Source organism: Haliotis rufescens, unplaced genomic scaffold (assembly GCF_023055435.1).
Source record: "Haliotis rufescens isolate VD_foot unplaced genomic scaffold, xgHalRufe1.0.p SCAF_6, whole genome shotgun sequence".
NCBI lineage: Eukaryota > Metazoa > Mollusca > Gastropoda > Lepetellida > Haliotidae > Haliotis > Haliotis rufescens.
Window position 1 is genome coordinate 49,527,689 of NW_025964334.1, and position 24,413 is coordinate 49,552,101.

Here is a 24,413-nt window from a genome sequence, read left to right on the forward strand (position 1 = left end):
TAGAAAGATGTGTGATTGTAACACAGCGTCAAAGACAAGAGTGGTCATTAATTTGGTTGAAAAGCGCTTCAAACGTGTGATTGTAAAGTCGCTTGAAAAGTGTGTTATTGCAAACTCTCTTCAAGGGTGTGTGATTGTTATGTCGCTTCAAAAGTATGTGATTGTAAAGTCGCTTCAAAAAACTGTTATTGCTAAGTATCTTCAAAAGTGTATGATTGCAAAATCGCATCAAAAGTGTGTGATTGCAAAATCGCTTCAAAAGTGTGTGATTGCAAAGTGCTTCAAATGCGAGTGCTTCTAAAGTCGCATAAAAATATGTGACTGTAAAACTTGCATCAAAGGTGTAACATTCTAAAGTATTTCCAAAGGTGTCATACTGCAAAGAAATAATAAAAAAAGTCTTTAACATTAAGTGATTGAAGGTCGCTTATACAAACTAATCCCAAACATGTTTGAATGTAAACATGCTGGAAGTTGTTGTTAAGCTGTGCAATTGTTAAGTCAATACATGATTAAAAATCAACGCAGATGCGTGACTGTTAATTCGCTTCAAAGTCGGTTGTTACCATACCGCGACGAACTGTGCCCACTCATGGCGGTAGCCACTCCAAGAATAGCTGACTGAATATTCATTTCAAGATGAATACAATTGTTCAGCATGACGTCATTGACAAGTGAATAGATTACTTTGTCGCACAAAACACACCCTACACAAAGCAGTAATATACAAAGTTTATTTTTTCTCAGCTATGCAAAATTAATATGTGTCAGAAATACCAAGAAACATCTGCACAAAGAGCGCAGCTGCAGCCATGACGTCACCCGAGTGACTTTCTAAGGACTTTCTCTCTAGAAAAGTAAGAGAACTTAGTATTGTACATGACTGTATATCAGCGACTGGGCAGTCAAGCTGTTAACCCGTTTAGCCAATGATTAGGGTTCGATTACCTATATGGATACCATTTGTGGCCTATCGGGGATATGGGCGTGGGCGTGGGCGTGGGCGTGGGCGTGGGCGGGGGCAGGGGCGTGGGCGTGGGCGTGGGCGTGGGCGTGGGCGTGGGCGGGGGCGGGGGCGTGGGCGTGGGCGTGGGCGGGGGCAGGGGCGTGGGCGGGGGCGGGGGTGGGGTTGGGGGAGCTGGGGGTAGCCTAGTGGTTAAAGCGTTCGCACGTCACGCCGAAGACACGGGTTCGAATCTCGACATGGGTACAATGTGTATAGCCAATTTCTGGTGTCCCCCGCCGTGATATTGCTGGAATATTGCTAAAAGCTGCGTAAACCCATACTTACTCACTCACTCACTCACTCACTCACTCACGCACGCACACACGCAAGCAAGCACGCACGCACGCACGCACGCACGCACGCACCCACCCACCCACCCACTCACTCACTCACTCACTCACTATTCTCTAAATGTCAAGTGTGTGTAAAAGAGATATGAAATATTTCTCGGGACACGTTTAAACTTGCCATATGGTGTATTTTCCATGGAGTTTCAATACGTTGGACGTAGATGAAATTGCCTGACATATTTACATGGTCAACGATTATTTTCGACGACATATATCCATACTTTTTAACTGATCATGAAAGAATAAGTTCTATGTCCATCAGCAACGACGAGCACTTAGCAGTGGTACAACCTCACAATAAACCTCCAACCCTCCCCTTGTTAATCTCAATTTATTCCATTTACTCTTACATTCTCTGCTGATCAATGGTTCCCGAGATTTAGCACTCCCCGATCAATTCAGGGTATCCATCGAGATGCGGAAGATGACAGTGTGCTCTCCGTTAATGAGTCTCTAATTACAAGGATGTGATGCTCCAAACCTTACTGTTCATTATCTATTGTCATCTAGTGCACGTTATTTTCAGATAAGTGTTTTCGAAATAAATAAATGGTATTAACTTTATCGCGACCCTCTTTCAAGGCCACGCATGCGTAGATCACATAACATAGACCGTGTACATATTGTAAATTGTATAAGTAAGTGAGTGAGTTGGGTTTAACGCCGCTTTTAACAGCATTCCAGTTATATCGCGGCGTGTCAGTTTAATGTGGGAAGAAAGCCCGATTCAGGTCTCAGACGTTTACCACTTCGGTGAAACCCACGAGCACGGGTATGGTGCTGACAAACCTAGAAACATAATCGGGGCGAACCGGGATTCGAACCCCATTCATAGGTTTCTGGCGTACCCAAGAGACGCACTCTTTACAGCGAATCGCGGCGCCTTAGACGACTGGGCCACCCGTGCCCCCGTTAATTGTATAACCCTTTACACCATATTTTAATTTTTTTTAATAACGAATGGTGAAGTTTTCTGAAGACATCTAATGTTGCATGTTCTTATTGATCGAATTTTCTAAGAACTGCAACGGTAGAAAAACCCATTTCTGCCACTAATGTGTCATACAGAAATATGTAGCAAAGATTTATAATCGACCAATTTCTCGCATCAGTAAAAGGTATGTATTTTTGCGTTGAAGTTTCGTGTGTATCAGATTATGTCTACATATTTTTGCAATAATGGCCCTAGTGGCATATATTCTTTGACCATATTCCCAGACGCCTTTGTGTCGTGCACTATAAAGTCTAGACGTGTCTGTTATGTCTCCCTTGAAATAACTCTATACAAGTGCAGTAGGGGACAATAGGTAGTGCTGATCGTTTGTTCTTCAGGCACACTATGTAAATGACAGATGACCCGATGTTGATTAAGATGATGTCTGTCCCTAGTACTACATGGACTGTTAGGTGGCCAGGTGGTTTAAAAGTCACATCGTCAAGCCGATCGCGAAAAACAAGGGTTCGACTCCTGATCAGAAAAAAATACGTAGTGTTCCTGCCTTGATGTTTTTGTATAAAACAATTCACACTAACTAGATACTGCACTGATACAGGGGTATTTGAATTTACTCGCCAAATCCCACTCCCCAAATCTCAAGTCCCTGTGGTTAAAGCAGTCAAACAATTCATAAATTATTTGACTTACCCACCAAACTTCTCACACGCGCATCTATTAATTCACTTCTCAGTTAACCCTTTGGACACTCACACACTGATTTGGCCTTCACACTTTCACTCACTCAACCACCTATTCTCTCAAACACTATTCACCCAGAAACGCACCCCTCCAGACTACGAACCCACTATCAAACGAACAAACTCAAAAATACATTATTGCATTCAAGCACCCTTCAACTCAGCCACCCAAACCACACATTGCCACAGGACTAACCCAGGTACTTATTCCCACATACACGCATTTATACACCAAGCCACCCAACAGACACCCCCGCCCAGACACTAAGTCACCATCAAACCTATCAACTCACAGACCTTATTCCGTTCAAGCACCCCTCAACTCAGCCACACAATGTCACAGACATTAACCCAGGTACTTATTGCCACATACACGCACTTATACACTAAGCCACCCAACAGACACCCCCGCCCAGACACTAACTCACCATCAAACCAATCAACTCACAGACCTTATTCCGTTCAAGCACCTATCAACTCAGTCACACAACCACACAATGACACAGGCACTAACCCAGTTACTTATTCCCACATACACGCACTTATACACCAAGCCACCCACCAACCCACTCATCCACCTCACTGTAGTAAAGATGTTCCCATACCAATTAACGGCTCGGCATCCGCTGTGAAATCTCTGCCCAGAAGTATGTAAAGACAGAATCCAGGAAAAACAAGCGGCTAGACAGTGACAATGATGTAGTGGTGCTGCAACAGGCATCTGCTTTTTCAAGGAGAAGTGCGTACTGCCAAGGACACAATTATAAGGCCGTGTCGCTTGATGATGTAGTTCTAAAGATCTGGTTATCCGAGGCCGAACATCTCGCTGTCCATGTTGGTAAGTTCCTGGAATCTTGCCGGTGTTGCAAAATATGGCGCCAAGACTTCGCCATATTCTAGTTTCGGTACACTCATCTACATTTCTCTTAAACTCCGTCACGCAGAATGATGCTTACCTTACACTTAGCTGATAGGAGACTGTTCAGAGCTTAAGGATACGGTTTTGTTGATATGATCAATTCTGACAGTTCTCGGGTGATACAAGTTTGTGAGGCTGCAGAATCTCAGCATATAGCTAAATCTCTAAGCTGTCAGATTCAGGGTTCGAATCCTAGATTTAATCCGTTTATAATCCGTGGTATGTTCTCTTCATAACCCTGTTCACAGGTCCCAACAGGTCATTGTTGTACACCTCGAAGCAGATGATGGCAAGCAGTTAATTACTGAAGCACTACAAACGTTTCGTTACGACAATGACTACGCCCCAGTATCACGGACCCCATGTTTGTACCGACGAGGCAAACATATTTCATGATCTGCTCTTGTGTTTGTGTGTGAGTATGGTTTAACGTCGTCTTGAACAGTATTTCTGGCGTGATGGGAGAAGAAAGTCCGAAGTAAGTTTACTCTAAGACGTTTACCACTTTGGTAAACCCACGGTATGATGCTACAACCTTGATTCGAACCCCCGATCATAGGATTTTGGCACGCCTGTACGCATCTATGCCAAGCGAGTTCTGGCGCCTTGGGCTAGACTACATATAAATCGACGCATACTTTACCGTCGTTTTTTAAAAGTAAAATGTATCTCAGAACTTGGAACGATGGGATTAAACATATTAAATATGGAATCAAACCCGGTCTCCTGATCGGCAATAATGATCGCCCAAACCACATGGGTAGGCAAATGCCAGCTTATGAAGGTCTCTGACAAGCCCGAGACGCACGAGTCAGTAACCAGGTGATAGGTCTGGCTTGACTTGGTTCATCATGACTCCGACAGTGACCTGTAAGATTGGTACAGAGTCGTCAGCAATATTATGTCTGTGAATCAGAGGATCTTTCAAGGCTGTGAAATTTAACTACGGCTGTCGTATTTAATTACAAGAACTAGCAGCAATTCAGTGTCGTCTCGCCACAAGACACTAATGATGCTGAGAACACCTGAAAGGCTGCCAGAACGATGTTTCATGATAGTTCGACCAGTATTTGTCTGTTGGACAGCACAAAGTTACCTTGGTGAGGAGTTGACTTGTTTGCTGTTATACATGTCGTCATGTTTGAAATATAGATAATCTTACCCGAGTGTCTTTTGATATCAAATATATCAATGAGTGTTGATATATTTGATATCAAAAGACACGAGGGTGAGATTTTATTTATCATCCAACATCATTCTTTCATCTTTTTCAGTTTGTAGACAGTAATAAACAGTGCTTAAGTGTAAAAGTACTGCTAACAGCTTCAGCAGCAGAGCCATTAGTGATGCCATTTGATTGTGACGTCATGGTAACAAATGACATCACAATGGTCTGCAAAGCATTGTGATGCACTGTAGATATCGCTTGATCTCATCCAAGCGATATCTTCTGTGGGAGCCAGTTTTGGATGCTAAAACCAAATATGCTCCTTGTTTTGTTTTTTTGTTTTTCAAAATAATAAAATGAAATACGTCGTTATAATTTCTTAACATATTTCAGAAATATAAATATGAAATATAGAAACAAATGAACGAGAGCGTATTATAGGACATGAGAGGATGGTTTCATGTTTCTGAACACATGTACAGAAAACCCATCTTCCGAGGTCCACCGGCGGCCTGGTCCATTGCTGTGCCACTTGACATTTAAACCTAAAATATCATGCACTTCAACGGAAATCAATCATTGTCGGAAATGCAAAAACACAAAAACAAAAAAGTACAGAAAGCAAAATAGAGTAAGGCATATAAACATCCTTCACATGTTATAAAGAGTGATGGGAGATGTCCCCTAAGGACGTACATAAATGACAGCAGCACAGAATTGCAATGACCGTTGTTGAAGACTAATAGCAGACTAAAATAAACACCCGTCGGCTTAACCACCAGAAATGCTGGAAAATCAAATATTCGAAGTTTCATCGACAAAGCAGAATACTGACGTCTCAAACGATATCCTTGCTGCTTTTTCTTCCGAGCAATGGTCGATAATTGCTCAAATCTTTCTCCGCCACCAGATCCAAACTGCCTTGATAATTTGCCCTCATCGCTCCCGTTACGTGCGGTGAATACAGATGCTCAAATACCGTCTTTTATCTATATATCTACATAAGCAGAAGGGTTTAGGGGTAGTGTGTTACTAATACATTTAGGTTACACTGTCTGAGCACGGAAATATTGGAGATTACATTAACCTTACAGAGAGGGTGTCGGACGTGTCTAGGGAGATGGATATAAGCAATATGTAAGGATGAGGGTAAACAACAGCTTAAACGGGGGATTTGTAAACCAATACCATTCTGTAAATTATATAGACATAACAGTGTAGAGATCAAGGAACTCCTGGATACTAGTATATATAGGTGTACAGGAAACATGTAGGCATGTATCTTTCTTTAGGCGTTGACATGTACCCAACAGCTGCCTAACTTGAATGCATATTGTCGTATCCCAATTGCGTGGATCGATGGCCATGAGTTCAGTCACTGGATTGTGTAGTCCAGACTCGATTATTTAAAGACCGGCGTCATATAGCTGGAATATTACTGGGTGTGGTGTGAAAAAGAAAATTAATAAACAACTCCTAACTGGATCCGTATTAAAATCGGAAAAATGAACATCCTAAAAAACATAACAGATGGTTATGAGTAATTCCCTTTGAGTGAGTGAATATGGTTTTACGCCGCTTTTAGTAATATTCCAGCAATATCACGGCGGGGGACACCAGAAATGGGCTTCACACATTGTACCCATGTCGGGAATCGAACCCGGGTCTTGGGCGTGACGAGCGAACGCTTTAACCACTAGGCTACCCGACCACCCCATCTCAAACCAGAAGGGCAAAGTGTCATCTGAAGGGGAGGATGCGCCTTCCTTGTTCCACCAGAACAGTGCGCCTGTGTACAAGAACACCATCCGTATTCACCAGGTTCAGCGCCATCAGATTTCCGCCTTTTCCCAAAAATGAAGAAACAACTGTCTGGCAAGCATATGATTATGACGTCATGTCTGCATCGTTGGCAGGAGTGGGTGGAACTCGGGGGTATTATGTTGAAAAATAATTACTAACCAAGTCCACCAACGCAGTCCATCAAAGTTAGGCTCAAAACTTTTCAGTGACCCCTCGTATACCCACATAAAAATGGCATAAATATGTGAATACTTAGTCATATTTGATGCTGATTAATTTGGACAGACCTTCATGTTTTGTATGTATATACACCGACTAGGTCCGAATGCTATAGGGCAAATGTTAAGGGCAAATGTCTCACAAAACCAGATATTACGTCAATGACAGGGACAAAACGTTCACATTGAAAGCGCTTTCTTTTCTCATTTGATAATGAACTATTTCTTTAGCTAATAGGAACAGACTGCCTTGTGACGCATTTCTCGCCATTCCTAAACTGCGACGACGTTCCATCATGACGTCATATTGTTGCTCTGCTCAGCTTTCAACGAGGTTAGTGTGCACACTGTTGTTACGCAGGTCTCATTTGCGGAAAGCAGTGAGCGATCTGCCCTAAACTGGGAACTAATTCAATTGCTACTTGACGCGTAACGCCGCATGCTTGCGATTTGACTTTAAATATACACTTCCCGGCTGTACTGACTCATATCGGCAATGCCTTAATATAAGTCGTTAGAGCAATCCCATTAACAAGACGGAGTTGTATACCGACCACAAATACAGAGAAGCAGACGTGGCTACGCCAAAGAGCAGGGGTAGTCTAGTGGATAACGCGTTGGCTCGTCACGCCGAAAGCTCGGGTTCGATTCCCCACATGGGTACCATGTGTGAAGACCATTTCTGGTGAACCCCTTCGTGAAACAGCTAGAGTGGCATAAAACCCGACCCTAAGTTTTACAAAACAAATTGGAAGACTTCGGTGGCATACACAGCATATCTACCACAATTTATACAGAGACAAATATAACGAAAAGGTCGCTCATGGATATACAACACTCATATAGTCAAATGCTTGGAGATATTACACACGTGTAGGGGAACAAAACAGAATATACACTTCGAAAGGTTAAACTTTGTGCATGGCAAAAACAAATGTGTTAAACTGAACATGATTCTATCCTGGAAACTTCATAAAATTCAAAAACCGGCCGGAAAGCGGAAGGTCCGGGTTCGATCCTCGGCCGCGTCATACCAAACGGCCCTCGGCATTACATTGCTAAAACAAGGACTGGTCGACTCGGAGGCAGTATACTGTGGGGTATTCAAGTTAAACTGCGGCATGGTATCTCAGTGGGCTAGCACTTTAAACTCGGCTTTAGTCCAGACAAGTACGAGCAGACACTCACACGCACACACTCACATACACTCAGACACACAACGTTCCCCCCCCCCCCCCCCCCCCCCTCCACACACGAGCAGACACTCACACACACATACTAACATACACTCACACACACATATACACTCACACGAACGCATGCATGCACACGCAAAGACAAATACACACACATACAGACACACACACAAACACACTCACACACATGAATGCACACAGAAACACACACGCAATACAAACATTTACACACACTCACTCAAAAACACACTCCCATATACACAAGAATGGAAATATAGTGGTCACCGCATATATAAAACACCTCACATACACTCCCACACATGCATGCACACACAAACACACTCACACACATACACTCACATATGCACGCACACACAAACACAAATACACACACACAAACACTCACAAACACACACACATACACTCGAACAAACATATACACTCACGCGCACACACATATGCATGCACACACAAACACAAATACACACACTCACATACACACACACACACACACACACAAACGCTCACATACACGCTGCCAGATACAGACACACACACACACACACACACACAGACGCTCACATACATACACACACACACACACTCACACAAACGCTCACATACACACACACACACAAACGCTCACATACACGCTCACAGATACAGACACACACACACACAAACGCTCACATACACACACACACATTCACCGCATTGCCTGTATACAGACAACGGATTGCAGTGTATCTACACACTAACACAAGTCCGTCACATACGATAAGCTTGAAACATTGGCAAAAAGGATCCACTGCTTGATTATATACCTCTTAGCTGCCACGAAATGAAGAAACATCTTGTGCCCAAGTATTAATTTCAGATTATTAATAAGAATCACAAACGTCAAAGGTATTTGGTCTAACATTAAAGATAATCACACCTGTTTAGCTAGCTAGCGAGCTCGAGCTCGATGTTGATGGCAAAGAATAGTATCAAAGGTATGTTGTCTATTATTATGTGTACAGCTGACGGGACATCAGTCCACTTCAAAGAGGTATAGAATTGGATATGATGAATAGAGGTTTGAATAGAAATGTTCACCACTTCGCAGTCATATCCCGTAATCATATAAAAATACACGTTAAGTATTGATATCGCGGAAGACCGGCTTCTGTCTTTGTGGCTGTAGATTCTTTACATGGTTTTATTCAGTTAGCGGACCACTGCATTCTGAAGTCATCAAAGGCTTTACGATAGCATCCAGTGGAAGAGGGTCATTTTATCACTGTGGCTAAAAGGCATGAATGTCAGATCATTGATTTAAAAATGTTGTTTGGGCTAAAAAACAACAACGGTGAACATATGATGTAACTAACTGGAACACCTTTGTGGTGGTGAAAGTGGGGTCGGTATTGTGAAACCTGAAGCTGAGTGAAGGACTTAAGATGCAAGGTACTGTGTCCTATAAGAATACATTATGTCATGACACATTACAGGTAATTTTACAGAAGATCTTGAAAAGGGTTTTGTCGCTGTTCTATTTTGTGATAACCAGCTATAAGGTCTGAGGCACCGCAATTCACTGAGTTGTGTTCCTTAGGAGTGCCAGGATCCGATAAGCGTCCTAATCCTGGAGTATGAGGTTCGTTTGTCAGCAAATAACAGCGCTTGACTTACTTTGTCCATCCCTCCAACATTTAGCTGACACGCCGCGATACAACTTAGTACGACCCAAAGCTAGTGTTATGTTATGTGCTGTGTGTCAAATGTATTATTGAGTGTTTGATAATAGGTTCTACATCGGAATCTGAAGGCAGTCGGAGGCCTTGAACTAGTATTTGTTCCCTTGATTCTTAATAAATAAAGGCGACAAAACCCTTTCCATATTCATAAGAAATCTGTGCCAAAAGCAGCGTCGATTGTACGATTCCGACTATATAATGAGCATGTGTTTATGAATCACTATCGAATAGTAATGATGCCAGGTGTTCGCGAAAAGAAAAGCGTATCCTGCCCCACAGGGGGCAACCGTCACAAACACATGCAAAGACAAGTCAACTAATTGCCCACATAAAAAGACACTGGAACATATGGTACAAGTCAAAATAGTGCATGGCATCGGACATCATTTTTGTCACTGATGCGTCGAGTTTTACATAACGAATAAAATATAACATTGTCTACACTTCCCATTCAAATTAAAAGTTGCAAAGCAAATTATTTGCGTCAGCATTTACATTAGAAATAACCATGCACCAAATTTGTACACCGATTACGAACGACCTGCCAGATATGACTTGCACAATGTAATGATGAGATTTTTCTTCCTGCAAGATGACATTTGGCATAAAATGCCAGATTAAAGAACGCATACACTTGAAACTTGGATTTGACCAAAACATTACAAACGTTATCTAATTGTTACTACGCTGAGAACAGTCGACGAAACACTGCAAACCTCAGGTCAAAAACACAACGATGATACCCGTATGAAATACATCACTATTTCTTGTGTTTGTCATTTTCAGCCACCATCAAACATGGGTGTACATTCTTTATTTTCTGTGTCTTTCACTGAGTTGAGGTGAAATTGGGTTTAACGTCGCGTCCAAGATTATTGCACTTATATAGCGACGTGCATGTACGTGTGTGTGTTTGTGTGGCTGCTTGTACTAGTCCGGACTGATGCTGATTTATAGTGCTAGCTCACTGAGATACCATGCCGCAGTTTAACATGAATACCCCACTCAGACACAGTATACTGACTCCGAGCCGACCAGTCCTTGATTTAGCCCCTTAATGCCGAACGCCAGACAGGGTAACAACAAGTACCATCTTTGAACGTCTTTTGGTATGACGCGGCCGGGGATCGAACCCCGGACCTTCCGCTCTCCGGGCGGACGCTCTACCACTAGACCACGGAGGCGGTCGTCTCTCACTGAAAGAATGGTACAACAAAACTGAAAGACGAATATATAGAAAGAAATACCGTTATATATAAATACTGTATTATTGTAAACATAGCAGTGGGGCTGGTGGGGTAGCCTAGTGGTTATATTCGCTCGTCACGCCGAATATCCGGGTTCGATTCCCCACATGGTTACAATGTGTGAAGCCAATTCCTTTTGTCCCCCGCCGTGATATTGCTGGAATATTGCTAAAATTGGCGTAAGACCACACGCACTCACTCGAAGTCAGTGTTCCATTAGTCTAAAAATAAGAAGCCGCATTTGCTATGCGGAGTTAGCTCCCTTTATTTGTGTCGTGGTTCGAATCCCAGATAAAGCCAAATAATGTTCATGCTTGGGGTGTCGCCAAAGTGATAACAGTCTCCTACATGTGAACGATGGGCTTTCATCGCAATGAGACAAAACTGAAATACTGTTCAAAGCCAAAACCAAAACCACTCCCACACACGTAACAGGTTTGTGCTGATAGAATATCAGATGGAGATGCTGGTGTAGGGCACATTGCATCATGCATAAACCTTAGACCTAATAAGATTCTTTGTCACTAAAGATGTCGCTGGGGTTTATAGAAGCCATGTGACACAATCAAACACGGCATCCTAGTAAATGTGGCTTGGCGTGTCAATTTGATGACTTTATCCGAATTTGATATTTAGTCATACAATCATATCCCGTCAGATTTAGGACCGTCATCCATTGATGTTTGCCCAACACCATCATCAAAGCCACCTATAACATCAAGCAGGCGATAACGCCTAATTTACTGCTAATATCCAATCTAATCAAACATAACAGTGCTTGTTATTTGATACGGCAGCAATAACAACAGAGGCTTAAGACAATATTTATCATTATCACACACGATTTAGTCACCTAATACAAGTCTTGTCCAACATTCTCTATATCCCTTCGCCATATAAACCTTACGGAGCAAAGATCCAAGTTGACAGGAATTCTCAGGGAAAAAAAATCGATATTTTTTTATTTCGGATATTAAGCCTTACTATCGGTCTGTATGATTTAGGTAACTGCGCTGATGTTTTTATGAGGCGAGGAATTACGTCGGCAGTCCGGAGTCAGTCACGTGGCAAACACGAGCCTACTTCCGAACCCAGCAAATCTCTCGCCATCTTTGATATTGGGACCTGTCACCATAATGTCATTGCGCTCTGCAGGACTTTGAAGGTTATACAATGCAACTCATATTCAAACCAAAAATAGTGGTCTCCTTCGCCAGAATTCGCCTGACAAATATTATAAAGAAAGGTGAGTTTATTGATATTAGAAGTGTGGGTTTGTTAATGATTTCCCACCTACAGTGCTCTGGTTTCTTAGTTGTGGTTGCTGAGGCCAACTATGATTAACTGTTCGTCATCTCCAGGTGGAGATAACTGGGGTGCCCGGGGTTTAAGGTATAATGGGAGTTTAACAGAAAGGAATTTACATCAAATTTTAACTGTAATGATGTCTAGTTATTTTGTAATTTTGTTTGTTGTTTTACGCCGCACTCAGCAATATTCCAGTGATAGCGGCGACCTGTAAAGAATCTAGTCTGGATCAGACAATCCAGTGATTGACATCATGAGCATCGATTTACGCAATGATGACGTGTATTTTGAATAAACCAAGTCAGCGAACCTTACCACCCGATCCCGTTAGTCGCCTTAATTCTTACCCGGATCTTCACGAGATGCAGGCCGAAGTGATATATATTTTGCTTACTGTGACTTAAGGCAACATTGTCAGGAAAAGAATTATGCTTGGTGTGAATACAGTTTTGGATGGCGTACGTGGAAAGCAAGCACCTCTAATTTTGCAGGCAAATGTCAAGTAGAATACCAACTGAAGGTACGTCGTGATGACTTCGAGATGACGTCATTGCAAACAGGAGCAATGAGATGGATTGACAGCGCTTTGAACAGTAGTTTGATTTAAAAACACGATGCCGCGGCACCATAATATCACACGACGATTATGATAAATATAAAAAGTCAACGCCAAAGAATAATCAGTCTCGATCTTCTGTCGAAACATATTCCATTAGGCGTAAAAGACAAAATAGTGGTGAAAATTCTATGAATGGATCGCTGAGAATTAGTGTTGACTCCAGGTGTTCGCAAAAATGACGCCTCACACGTCTTATTTTCTAAGTCTGAGTTTTTTCACCTTCTGGTCGCTGCCTACCCATGCGGAAGAAGGAACAAATGAGCTCGTAAATGCCTTTCATGTCAGGCAGCATTGATTTTTGTACCAGGAAACCAACTAATTTTACCCCAGTATAAAAATGTCGGCCTGTAATTGCATCCCTTTAGGAGACTTATGAAAGTTTAATTTGTAACATAGTTAACGAGTCAGGTCCGGATCTCCTTATTGTCATATTTCAAAGATTATTGATGACGTTATTTTATCTCATTAGGTTCTAATACTAATATATATCACATACTCTATATTGAAATATTCTGATTTGTAAGTGAGTATCGCAGCTTTCTAGACACACTTATTACCCTCAATGCCACTTGAAATGAAAGAAATGCATAGAAATATTGCTCACATACATCTTTATTCATAATGTGCCTACACTTAAGGGACATTTTCTCATGTAAATATAGAAAATGAACCTCTCTTTTTGGTCTTTCTGGACGTCGGAACCTCTCTATATCGACTGTCCTGTCGGTTACGCAATTACAGCTATGTTAAGTGTGTCCTATTATTGGTGTTTAAAGCCTAATGTTGACTCGACTGCTGCGTGTAGGGTCCACGCTGAAGAGGAACAGTGAGCCATGTTTGACGACTCACTGTCGCCAATGTTTGAACTAGTCATTCATGGCAGCTTATCGGGTGATTGACAGAGCAGAGTAGCCGACAGACCGCCAACAAGAGTTCATTTAAACCGCCAAACCTGTCCTGGAGTTAATGCCCAACAGTCATGTTTTGTTGATTTAGCAAGGGAGAGGGGGAGGGCAGCATTTACTGGATATCTTAAGGAGTTCTTGTCATCTTGTCAAATATTAGCCGAGGAATTCATTAATTCTTCCATTGCTGGTGTCTTAATTAAATCATGCTCCAATTATTTTTATTTTTGCGAAAATGGCGTTAGATATAAGATGTCGTAATAGTTGTGAAAGAAGTATTGATCTACAAGCACTCACGTTTGAAATGCTCCTTACACAGAGGATGAAATACGGCGTCAAGGTTTTGCTGCCTTTGTTGGATATCTTGGGTGATGTTTTCTTGATGCGGTTCCATGCAACTTGTGTAATCCCCATACAGTCTGCAAAACACACAAACAAAAGACATATTATAAACTGATGATTAACTCGCGGCTAACAACTCCGCCATTGGTCGTTACTACATAACATGGCCGCCCATCTCCTTGATAGGGTCACGTACGCTCGTTTGGCACGTGCTAAAAGCGTGACCAATGTCACATGCATCATGGCGCAATTAAAACATCGGGGGATCTTTGCCAATGGCTGCGATCTTTCTTCCTTCTCTGTCTTACGAAGTGGCGTGTTTGATATCCATTGCCTCATATTTCTGGCGTCATAAGATTGCACCAACAGTCGACTGATTTTCAAGACACCCATAAAAAACCCGTCAGACACATAACATTCAATGGACACATTAAAAGACCTTCTATTTGCAGCAATCATGGGATTTATGTAATAGAATCATAGCGCAAAGGTGTTCATTTGAAAACATTCTCTTAAATTCACTTTAAGTGTTAAACAATCCCGAATATAGTTTTAATGATAATATGTCATAAAATGTATATACTTTTCAGCCTTGTAGTCCACAAAATGCCCGGAAAGCGCATATCCGTCATTAACTCTTACAGAACGTAAGACAATGGTGTGGTTGAGTGTGGACTAGGAGTATTTCAGGAATGTTTCGGCAAGGAAAGCGTGGGGAAGGCCTAAAGTGACGGTTGTCGGAGACGTGTAGCACTTCGTGAAACTCAAAAGCACAGGTAGTGCTGACAAACTAAGGATTGCAATCGGTGGAAATCAGTGTTTCGAATCAAGTGTTTCGAAGCCAGGACAATGAACTGTTGTGCTTAGACACAGTTTGTTTGGTTTGTTGGTTTGTTTTTAACGCCGCACTTAGCAATATTCCAGCTATATGACGGCGGTCTTTAAATAATCGAGTCTGGACCAGACAATCCAGTGATTAACATCATGAGCATCGATCCACACAATTGGGATCGATGACATGCATCAACCAAGTCAGCGAGCCTGACAACACGATCCCGTTAGTCGCCTTTTACGACAAGCATAGTCACCTTTTACGGCAAGCATGGGTTGCTGAATACCTATTCTACCCAGGAATCTTCACGGGTCGACACAGTTTGGGCCGGGTCACTTGTGCAGAGGCACAGACAGTTGACACTTATAATGAATTGGTTGCAAATGATATGATTATTGGTGTCAAATATTAAAATGAGTGGGCGTTCGCTCGCTTAAACGTAGGTTCCCCGGTTCTATTCCAAACATACGGTGTGAATTGTACCTGTGGTCAGGCTGTAAAAGGTTCCTGGGAGTTATCTCCCCTTATCTACCAGGATGCGCTGGTATTACGGAGATTCGAATGAGAGTTTCGCAAGGATTAGGATCCCTAGTTTGTCGGCACCATACCAATGCTCGTGCTTCACAGAAGTGATCATATACAAGTTCAACGATTCGAGTGCCACAGTTTTATTAAAATAAGTGGACTGCACAGTCGAAACGTTAGAAACGAACAAGGAAATATAAACTGTAAAATATACACCTATGTTTGGTGTCTATAATTGAAAAAAACAATAAATAGTTTTTAGATGGTGATGTGTTTGATACGGGTATCATGGCTGTGGTATCGACCTTAAGTTTGCGATGTTTCGGCGCGTTTTTCCAGCCGAGTAACGTTTTGATAACATTTGTAAATTTTTGGTCAAATCCAATTTTTATGTGTATACTTTCTTTTTCCTGGCAGTTTTTGTCGTATTGTGAAGAAAATATCTTCTTATGGATCTACATGTACATATATCCAATTATTTCTTAACCATTAAACAACTATGAGATGGATGTTTCAATAAAATTATTTACCTTAACTCATCATGCATTTTATGCATAGGATATAAGTAGGATATAAAAAGCACATATACCATGTTATTTATTCAGTTTAGTATGACGCCGGTTTAAAGCCAGTGCTGCAAGAAGAGCCGGATTCAGGAATAACCCAAACTGAATCATTTCACCGCCGAAATTACTGCAGACAGCCCACAAACCTGTCAATTTTCATGCAAATACATTCACTTGGCTAAAAAGGTTGTTTGATCAATAGAATTTAATAAAGTCATTTGGTGATATGCCATTAACCTCCAGCTCTGAACAAAGTAACTTGACGCTCCTCAAAGATTAGTTTTTGGTTGATTGAGGTAACGCAAGGAGGGCGCTAAACATGAATGATGCTCGTCCGACTAATGTGACAAAAACACTGTGACAGCTAGCTATATTGCATGCCGGGCGTTAATCATTTACACACACACACAGGCGCTTGTTGACGGACACAGCATCGGGACAGGGACGTCTCGAAATAGACATAATTGTTGGATGGTTTCTTCTGTTGAAATAGAAGGAACATCTACATGCTAATTGTTGGGACGGTCTAAATTTGCCAAAGTTCCTTCGTTTATGTTCCCGCAGTTCCAGCCTTTGATGTCTACATTTCACAACTTTTGAGGTACAATCTACGAAGATGTCAAAGAGCGTCATGAGACTATTGCTCGAAAGTTGTTTAATCAAAGTTACAACATTCAAGTTTCATGTGGACATGGGGAGGATATTTCCAAATTTGACACACCAGTGACCAAAATTATGTCAGATGCAATTCCTTATTTTGACGTGTACCACATGTTCAGATGAAGAATTGACTTGCCTTTGCATGTTTTTTTGTGAAGGGTGTCACCGTTGGGGCAGGATACGCTCACAATTTCGAGAACACCTTGTGTCATCACTATTTAATAGTGATTCATAAACACATGTTTATGATATATCGAAAGCCTACAATGGACTCTGCTTTAAGAAGACATTTCTGATGATTATGGAAATGTTTTTATCGCATTTATCTACATATTCACCCCAATAAAGATCCTTGGCTAACGCCTACAACCTTCATAATTTTCTGCGATTTTCATATGACGCAGAGTAATTTAAGCGAAATAACAAAACGGCGTTAAACCTACCCCGCTTTACATAACAAGACATTGCCTTAGGAATTGAAGTTGTACTGTTTAGTAAGTTTAAAATCCCTTCTTTACCCCCATGCATTGAATCAACGTTAAATCGAAGTCATAAACTAGATTTGTCTTTAAGACGACAAAATTTACATCTGCCGGTATCATTTCCAAGTCAGAATGCTTATCGTCTAAAATCGCCACTCCGGCTGTCCAGAACACCGGATATCGCGATATGGCGTAGATGGTTCCCAGATATTCTGCTTAACGAGGATTCATTATGAAGTCAATAGAGCCATGGAGGCGATTAGAAGTTGGCTGCTAATTGCCCTTTTGTCCGCGATAAGAGTATAAAATGAAACGCTGCATAATGAAATGTATATCGTATTCGTTAATTTATGGTAGCGGATAAGCAAGAAGGAAAAGGTACAGGAGACCTATTGATACAATAACAATATCCTGCACTGATGTTCAGGGATTCATTCATATATTTTCCTTTTAAGCACTTTGGAAACATGTTCGCCACATATACGGGACTGATTAAAATATATTCTGGCGTTGACGTTTTGAATTAACTACTAGTTAAGTGAGTGAGTGAGTTTTGTTTGAAAAGGCCGAAGTAATTCAAGTCGCAGACGTTAAACACTTTGGTCCCTCTAATATTGACAGAATGACTCGGACGTAAGTGCCTGATTCCCAGTCGAACTCACATCTAACACAATCTGTACGGCAGACCCATCCTGTTTCGATCGCGAGGTACTTTCTATGTTGAGGAACGAGTAATATCATTTTCTTCGATATAAGTTATACTGACACCTCGTCTTCTGCACGATATATATATGTAAAGAAATTCCCACAATAATCACACGACACGCATTGTTCTACATGTGTCAACTTTATATATTCTATATCTAAATCTATATCTATACATCTATTCATATACATATATATATGGAGAATCTGGCCAAAGTGTCTTTTGATATCAAATATATCAACACGAGTCGATAAAAGAGTACACTTTTATCGACGAGTGTTGATATATCTGATATCAAAAGACACAAGGGTGAGATTCTATTTATCATCCAACATCATTCTTCGAACTCTTTCCGTTTGTAGACAGTAATAAGCAGTGTCTTTAAGTGTAAAAAGTACTGCTAACAGCGTCGGTAGCAGAGCCATTAGTGATGTCATTTGATTGTGATGTAATGGTAACCAATGATGTCACAATGGTCTGCAAGCGACATCTACAATGTAGGGTGAAATCAAGCGATATGTCCCGTGGGAGCCAGTTTTTGATGATAAATATCTATATAATATATTATTAAGTCTTCGAAAGACTTTAGTTGGTTGGTTTGTTGTTTAACGCCGCACTCAGCAATATTCCAGCTATATGACGGCGGTCTGTAAATAATCGAATCTGGACCAGACAATCCAGTGATTACTATTATGAGCATCGATCCACGAAATTGGGATCGATGACATGCATCAACCAAGGCATGTAGAAGTGATACACATAAGGAAGAGTATTTATGGATGTCAACTTCTATCTATCTATCTATCTATCTATCTATCTATCTATCTATCTATCTTATGCTTGTCGTAAGAGGCGACTAACGGGATCGGGTGGTCAGGCTCGCTGACTTGGTTGATGCATGTCATCGATGCAAATTGCGTGGATAGATCTATCTATTTGTTGTGTACGTTGCTTTGTTAAATAGTGATTTTCAAATAGTGATAAACCAACCCAACCCGCGTAAGTTTAGCTTTCTGAAAGTTATGAGTCACTCACTCTCTGCACACCATTAGACATCTCTCTAAAACAGCGTCCATTGTACGTTTTCGACTACATCAGGGCATAACTATGTCGGGGACATAACTCTGAATTCGTTTATCTGGATTCTGTCACTGAGTCCGGATTAACCATTATCTACTACATATGCACTCTGCATGCTTGGTAAAAAACATTTTCTTTATACACATGTGTAAATTAGCTATCTTTCCTAAGTCTGTTGTCTTCTGTTAACGGAAATTACGAGAACCCAAAACGATGTGAGTCATCAAATGCAACATTCACACGGCAAAACGGCTTTCAAAACATTTTAGGTAAATCTTTGTTTCATGATTATTTCTGATATAAATGCTGACACAAGTGAATTTGCTTTACAACTATTAATTTGAATGCGACATTTAGACAGTTTTTTCTTATTCGTTAGGTGAAGCTCAGTAAAGCTTTCAAAATGTTTTATGGCAGACATGTGGAGGATATTTACAAATTTGACGCATCAGTGACACAAATTATATCCGATGCAATTCCCTATTTTTACTTGTACCATATGTACCGTGGTTTTTCAGATCCATTATTGAGTTGCCTCTGCATGTGTTTGTCACGTTTGCTACCGGTGGGGCAGGATACGCTCACCTTTTCGCGAACACCTACCACCATCCCTATTTGATAGTGCTTCATGAACACATGGTTATGAAATAGTCGGAATCGTACAATGGACTCTGCTTATAGTGGAGATTTCTTAGGAAAATGGTTTTATCCCTTTTTATTTTTTTAAATATTAACGCCCCCATCAGCATAATTTCAGTATTATAACGTCAATATATATACTCAATGGAAAAGAAGTCATTGTGTATAGGAAATTATGAAATTTGCGGTCACTCATCCCGCGTTTGAAACACGTTAATTCCACGTTCTCTCCAAGTATGCAAATATAGTGTTTCACCCAGTGGCAGTGATAGAAGCAATATCGTCATTAACACGTCATTTCATCCAGCAACCCGAGATTACATGTCAAATTGCATCATAAGACAAGTACGCATCGATAGCTGTCTGTTGAAACACAATACCCAATATTTACAAGATCAACCTGGGATGTGTACATTCAGTACACCATTCAGGATGAACAAATATATTCTGGAATCCGTCACCAGGTGGCGTGTTAGGTATGTGAGATCAGCTGTTTTCTTCTCACCCATTGACATCAATATCAGTTCTACAATAAGCGGTAATGGGGATATAATAAAAACACCTGAGCTTCAGCACGACAACAGCGCTGGCCTTAATGTATGTGCTTAAGAAAGTGTTCCGACACAGCGATATCTTACACGATGATCCACTAAATGGCATTACTGTCAATGATTGTCTGATAGAACCAGGGCCATCGTGACTTATCTGCATATTCTAAAACGTGATAATGGCACAAGGTGCATACGGGTTTCAAAGTTTGGCAACAGGAATACACTATTTTTATATTTAAGTGGTTATTTTTGCTTTTGAGTTTGAGTTAAAAATAATTATAGAATAACCCACGAGGTACGAGTGATTACGGAAATATGTCACGAGTGAAATTAATGTTTTAAGTTCCGAGCTTTTTTTTTACCACTTAATGTTGCTCCACAAATCTATCAGTATGAATATACTTGAAGTGAAAACATATATTTTCAAAATAGTTCCTGATTATAAACTGTGTACACTATGCCAACATTTATCTACGGCAAAACCAATGTTCATATGTCAAGCTTCGCTCCAGCTCTATAAAGTACATACATAAAGTGAAGAGGTTGCCTTTAGAAGGTCGAACGTAAGACGAACACGACGGTAAAGGTATGTTATATATATATATCTGGGGGCACGGGTGGCTGTGCAGAGTTGCGTCCATTAGGCGTGTCAGGAACCTATGTTCATCCCTGATAATGTTGGTAGATTTGTCAGCACCATACCCTGCTTGTGGGTTTCATCAAAGTGGCAAACGTCACTCACTCACTCACTACATATCATTTTAATCGTGCATAAATTGATGCAGCGAAGCATAATGATATAATTTCTTTTGTGTGGTTTTGTGCAACATGTGCAGATCTCGTTAACAGTTTAGTGATGAGGTACCGTGTAATGGGTGTCATGGCGCATTCGTTCTTGAGTCATCGTCGAATCGGAAACGTGTCTGAGGAATCGATTTACCGTTACCTTGGTGCCTTGGAGCATTTCAGAGGTACAGATGGAACGAAGAACTACAAGCCAATAGACAATGACGCACGGAATCCTTCGTCTTAACACGAAGCACCATACTAAAATCACATCCTCCCAAAATCATGAGACAAAGTCAAAGAACACAAGCTCGCGGTACCGTCAAGAGAGTAAAATCACAATATAGATGTCCGAGAACAGTTAACTGACAACAAAACGACACGAGATTGCCCGTGTTGTTGTTTTAAATTGGCACTTCAACGTCAACGACCAAACCAAATCCATTTGAGTGTAAATTACCCTTTAAAAGATTCAAACTCCGCACAAGTGACGCTGACGCTGATGGTAAACACATGTTATCAAGTGAATGAGTAGGGTTTTACGGCGGGTTTAAATTGCATCTGTGCCAAGGCGTTGAACGCAAAGTATTGGCTTCACAAATTGTAGCCATTTGGTGAAAGTACCTGGATATTTCTCGTTACGAAAAGACACTCGGTCCATGGGACCAAAAGACGCCCTTCTTTCTACAAACAATGCTGACACGTATCTCCTTTCCAAGAATTAATAATAATATCAAGGACAGAAAATCAATCAGATACTATTTTAAAAGTTTAGTATGTAAATAAATCACATGCTTCTAAGAGAGAAAACAAACCATGTACTGGGAGGTTTGACTTCATCATGAAATCAGTTATCTCGAAATATGACCTCAAGGTTATTCAATGTTGTTTATTTCACCATTGATATCACCTCCTTCATCTGAGGCAGTGAGTTTGGATTTATGCCGTTTTTAGCGATATTCCAGCAATATCGCGGCTGGGGACAACAGAAATGTGTTTCACACATTGTACCCATGTGGGGAACCGAACCTGGGTATTCGGGACGAGGAGCGAACACTTTAACCACTAGGCTACCCAACGCCCCCTTCTTTGTGAAGCCACATGTGACCTAGTTTTCATTATTAGAGAACCTGCTGTGTGTTTACAAGGACTGGGACCCTCAGCTAAGAGAATCCGTTGAGGGTGGGTTCGAATCCAACATTCGTCCTGATAATGAACCTTGGTTTGTTACCAGGGGCATCAGTAAGTGGTAAATGTCTCCTACCAGCGTAGTTTTGTTTTCTGTAGGTCATAAGTCACGCACTCACTCACTCACTCACTCACTCACTCACTCACTCACTCACTCACTCACGCACGCACGCACGCACGCACGCACGCACTCACTCACTCGCTCACGCACATTACGCACGCAAGCACTCACACACTCACTCACGCACTAACTCACTCATTCACTCACATTACGCACGCAAGCACTCACACACTCACACACTCACGCACGCACATACTCACGCACGCACGCACTCACACACTCACGCACGCACGCACAAACATCCTCACAAACTGGCCCACTCACTCTCCACGCTCAGGTTATCCGAAATTTTAACAAACTTCGAGATGGCACCAGTCTTCCCCTCACACGCCCGGCAGTGTTCGCCACCAGATTGACAAGTCTCGCTAATCTTCATGTATGAACGTCACAACTGTGTCGTGAAACCACTGGAACAAGATTAGGATTGTCGATTCGAGTGTAACAACACGTGTGGCTTTATCTCGTCCTGAGTTTGAACAAATAATCTAAACTTCAGTTGGTTATATCCATGGCTTCATATCAGTGTGTTCGTGGAGGACGTTCTCTCTTTATTTAGACACGTGCTGGAATGTTTTGACAAACGGCGGTTTGTGAGCTTTGTGCATTGATTTTAACTAAATTACATTTTATATGACGGGCATGTGTCTAATCGATGAATGATAATATTTTGACATACCACTTAATGTTGCTCCACAAATCTATCAGTATGAATATACTTGATGTGAAAACATATATTTTCAAAATAGTTCCTGATTATAAACTGTGTACACTATGCCAACATTTATCTACGGCAAAACCAATGTTCATATGTCAAGCTTCGCTCCAGCTTATAAAGTACATACATAAAGTGAAGAGGTTGCCTTTAGAAGGTCGAACGTAAGACGTACACGACGGTAAAGGTATGTTACATATGTAACTGGGGGCACGGGTGGCTGTGCAGAGTTGCGTCCCTTATGCGTGTCAGGAACCTATGTTCATCCCTGATAATGTTGGTAGATTTGTCAGCACCATACCCTGCTTGTGGGTTTCAACAAAGTGGTAAACGTCACTCACCCACTCACTACATATTATCTACATAGAAGAAGCACGTCAGTTTACAAGGAACAGCCACTTATTTCCTTTCTCATGTTTCTATATACATGTCGACAACCTTACGAATAACGAAATCAGCAGAGGACGTTTTGTCTACCTCTTGTTATTACTTAGGCCACTGCTAGCTTGTTGAGTAAACGCTGTATACAAAACAGAAACTGAGAAATGCAAATTGACATAACGGGGCACTAGACTCGAGCAAATACGAAATTCATGTAAAACCATTTTCAAAATCAAAGAAAATCCCTACTAAATGAAGCGTCCATATACAATTTCTGCTATTGTTCACCTGAAAACACTGAAACAAATTGTACAAGTCAAAATATGGAATTGCATCAGATGCCATTTTTGTCACCGAGGCATCAAATTTGGAAATGTCCTCCACGTGTCTACCATAAAACGCTTTGAAAGCTTGAAATCTAGCCTATGTCAGCCTAGCTCCAGGCATTGCACTTCTTACACTATTTAGCCTAAAGCTGGAGATGGGAACCTGATGACGGAGCCAGTCATTAATCCTATATATGATTATTATATGTTTACATTTAAGTTGATCAAGGTATTTCAAAGTTACAAAATTACTGATGCCAAGTTCTTGCATTAAGGCTGTTCCAAGCGAAACTCTTTCGCGTGGTAAACTCATTGTCGATGTACACAGGTGCACGTTTGGCAA

At 41.2% G+C, this 24,413-nt stretch overlaps 1 protein-coding gene across 1 annotated transcript in view; it reads right to left on the minus strand.

Annotated features, from left to right (window-relative positions):
- LOC124112144 overlaps positions 1-24,413 on the minus strand; it is a 94,334-nt gene that overhangs the window by 26,690 nt on the left and 43,231 nt on the right. Inside the window, exon 3 of the mRNA XM_046472122.2 lies at positions 14,471-14,592. Within this exon, the coding sequence (XP_046328078.1) occupies positions 14,471-14,592 (122 nt within the window). The remainder of the gene's footprint in view (positions 1-14,470; positions 14,593-24,413) is intronic.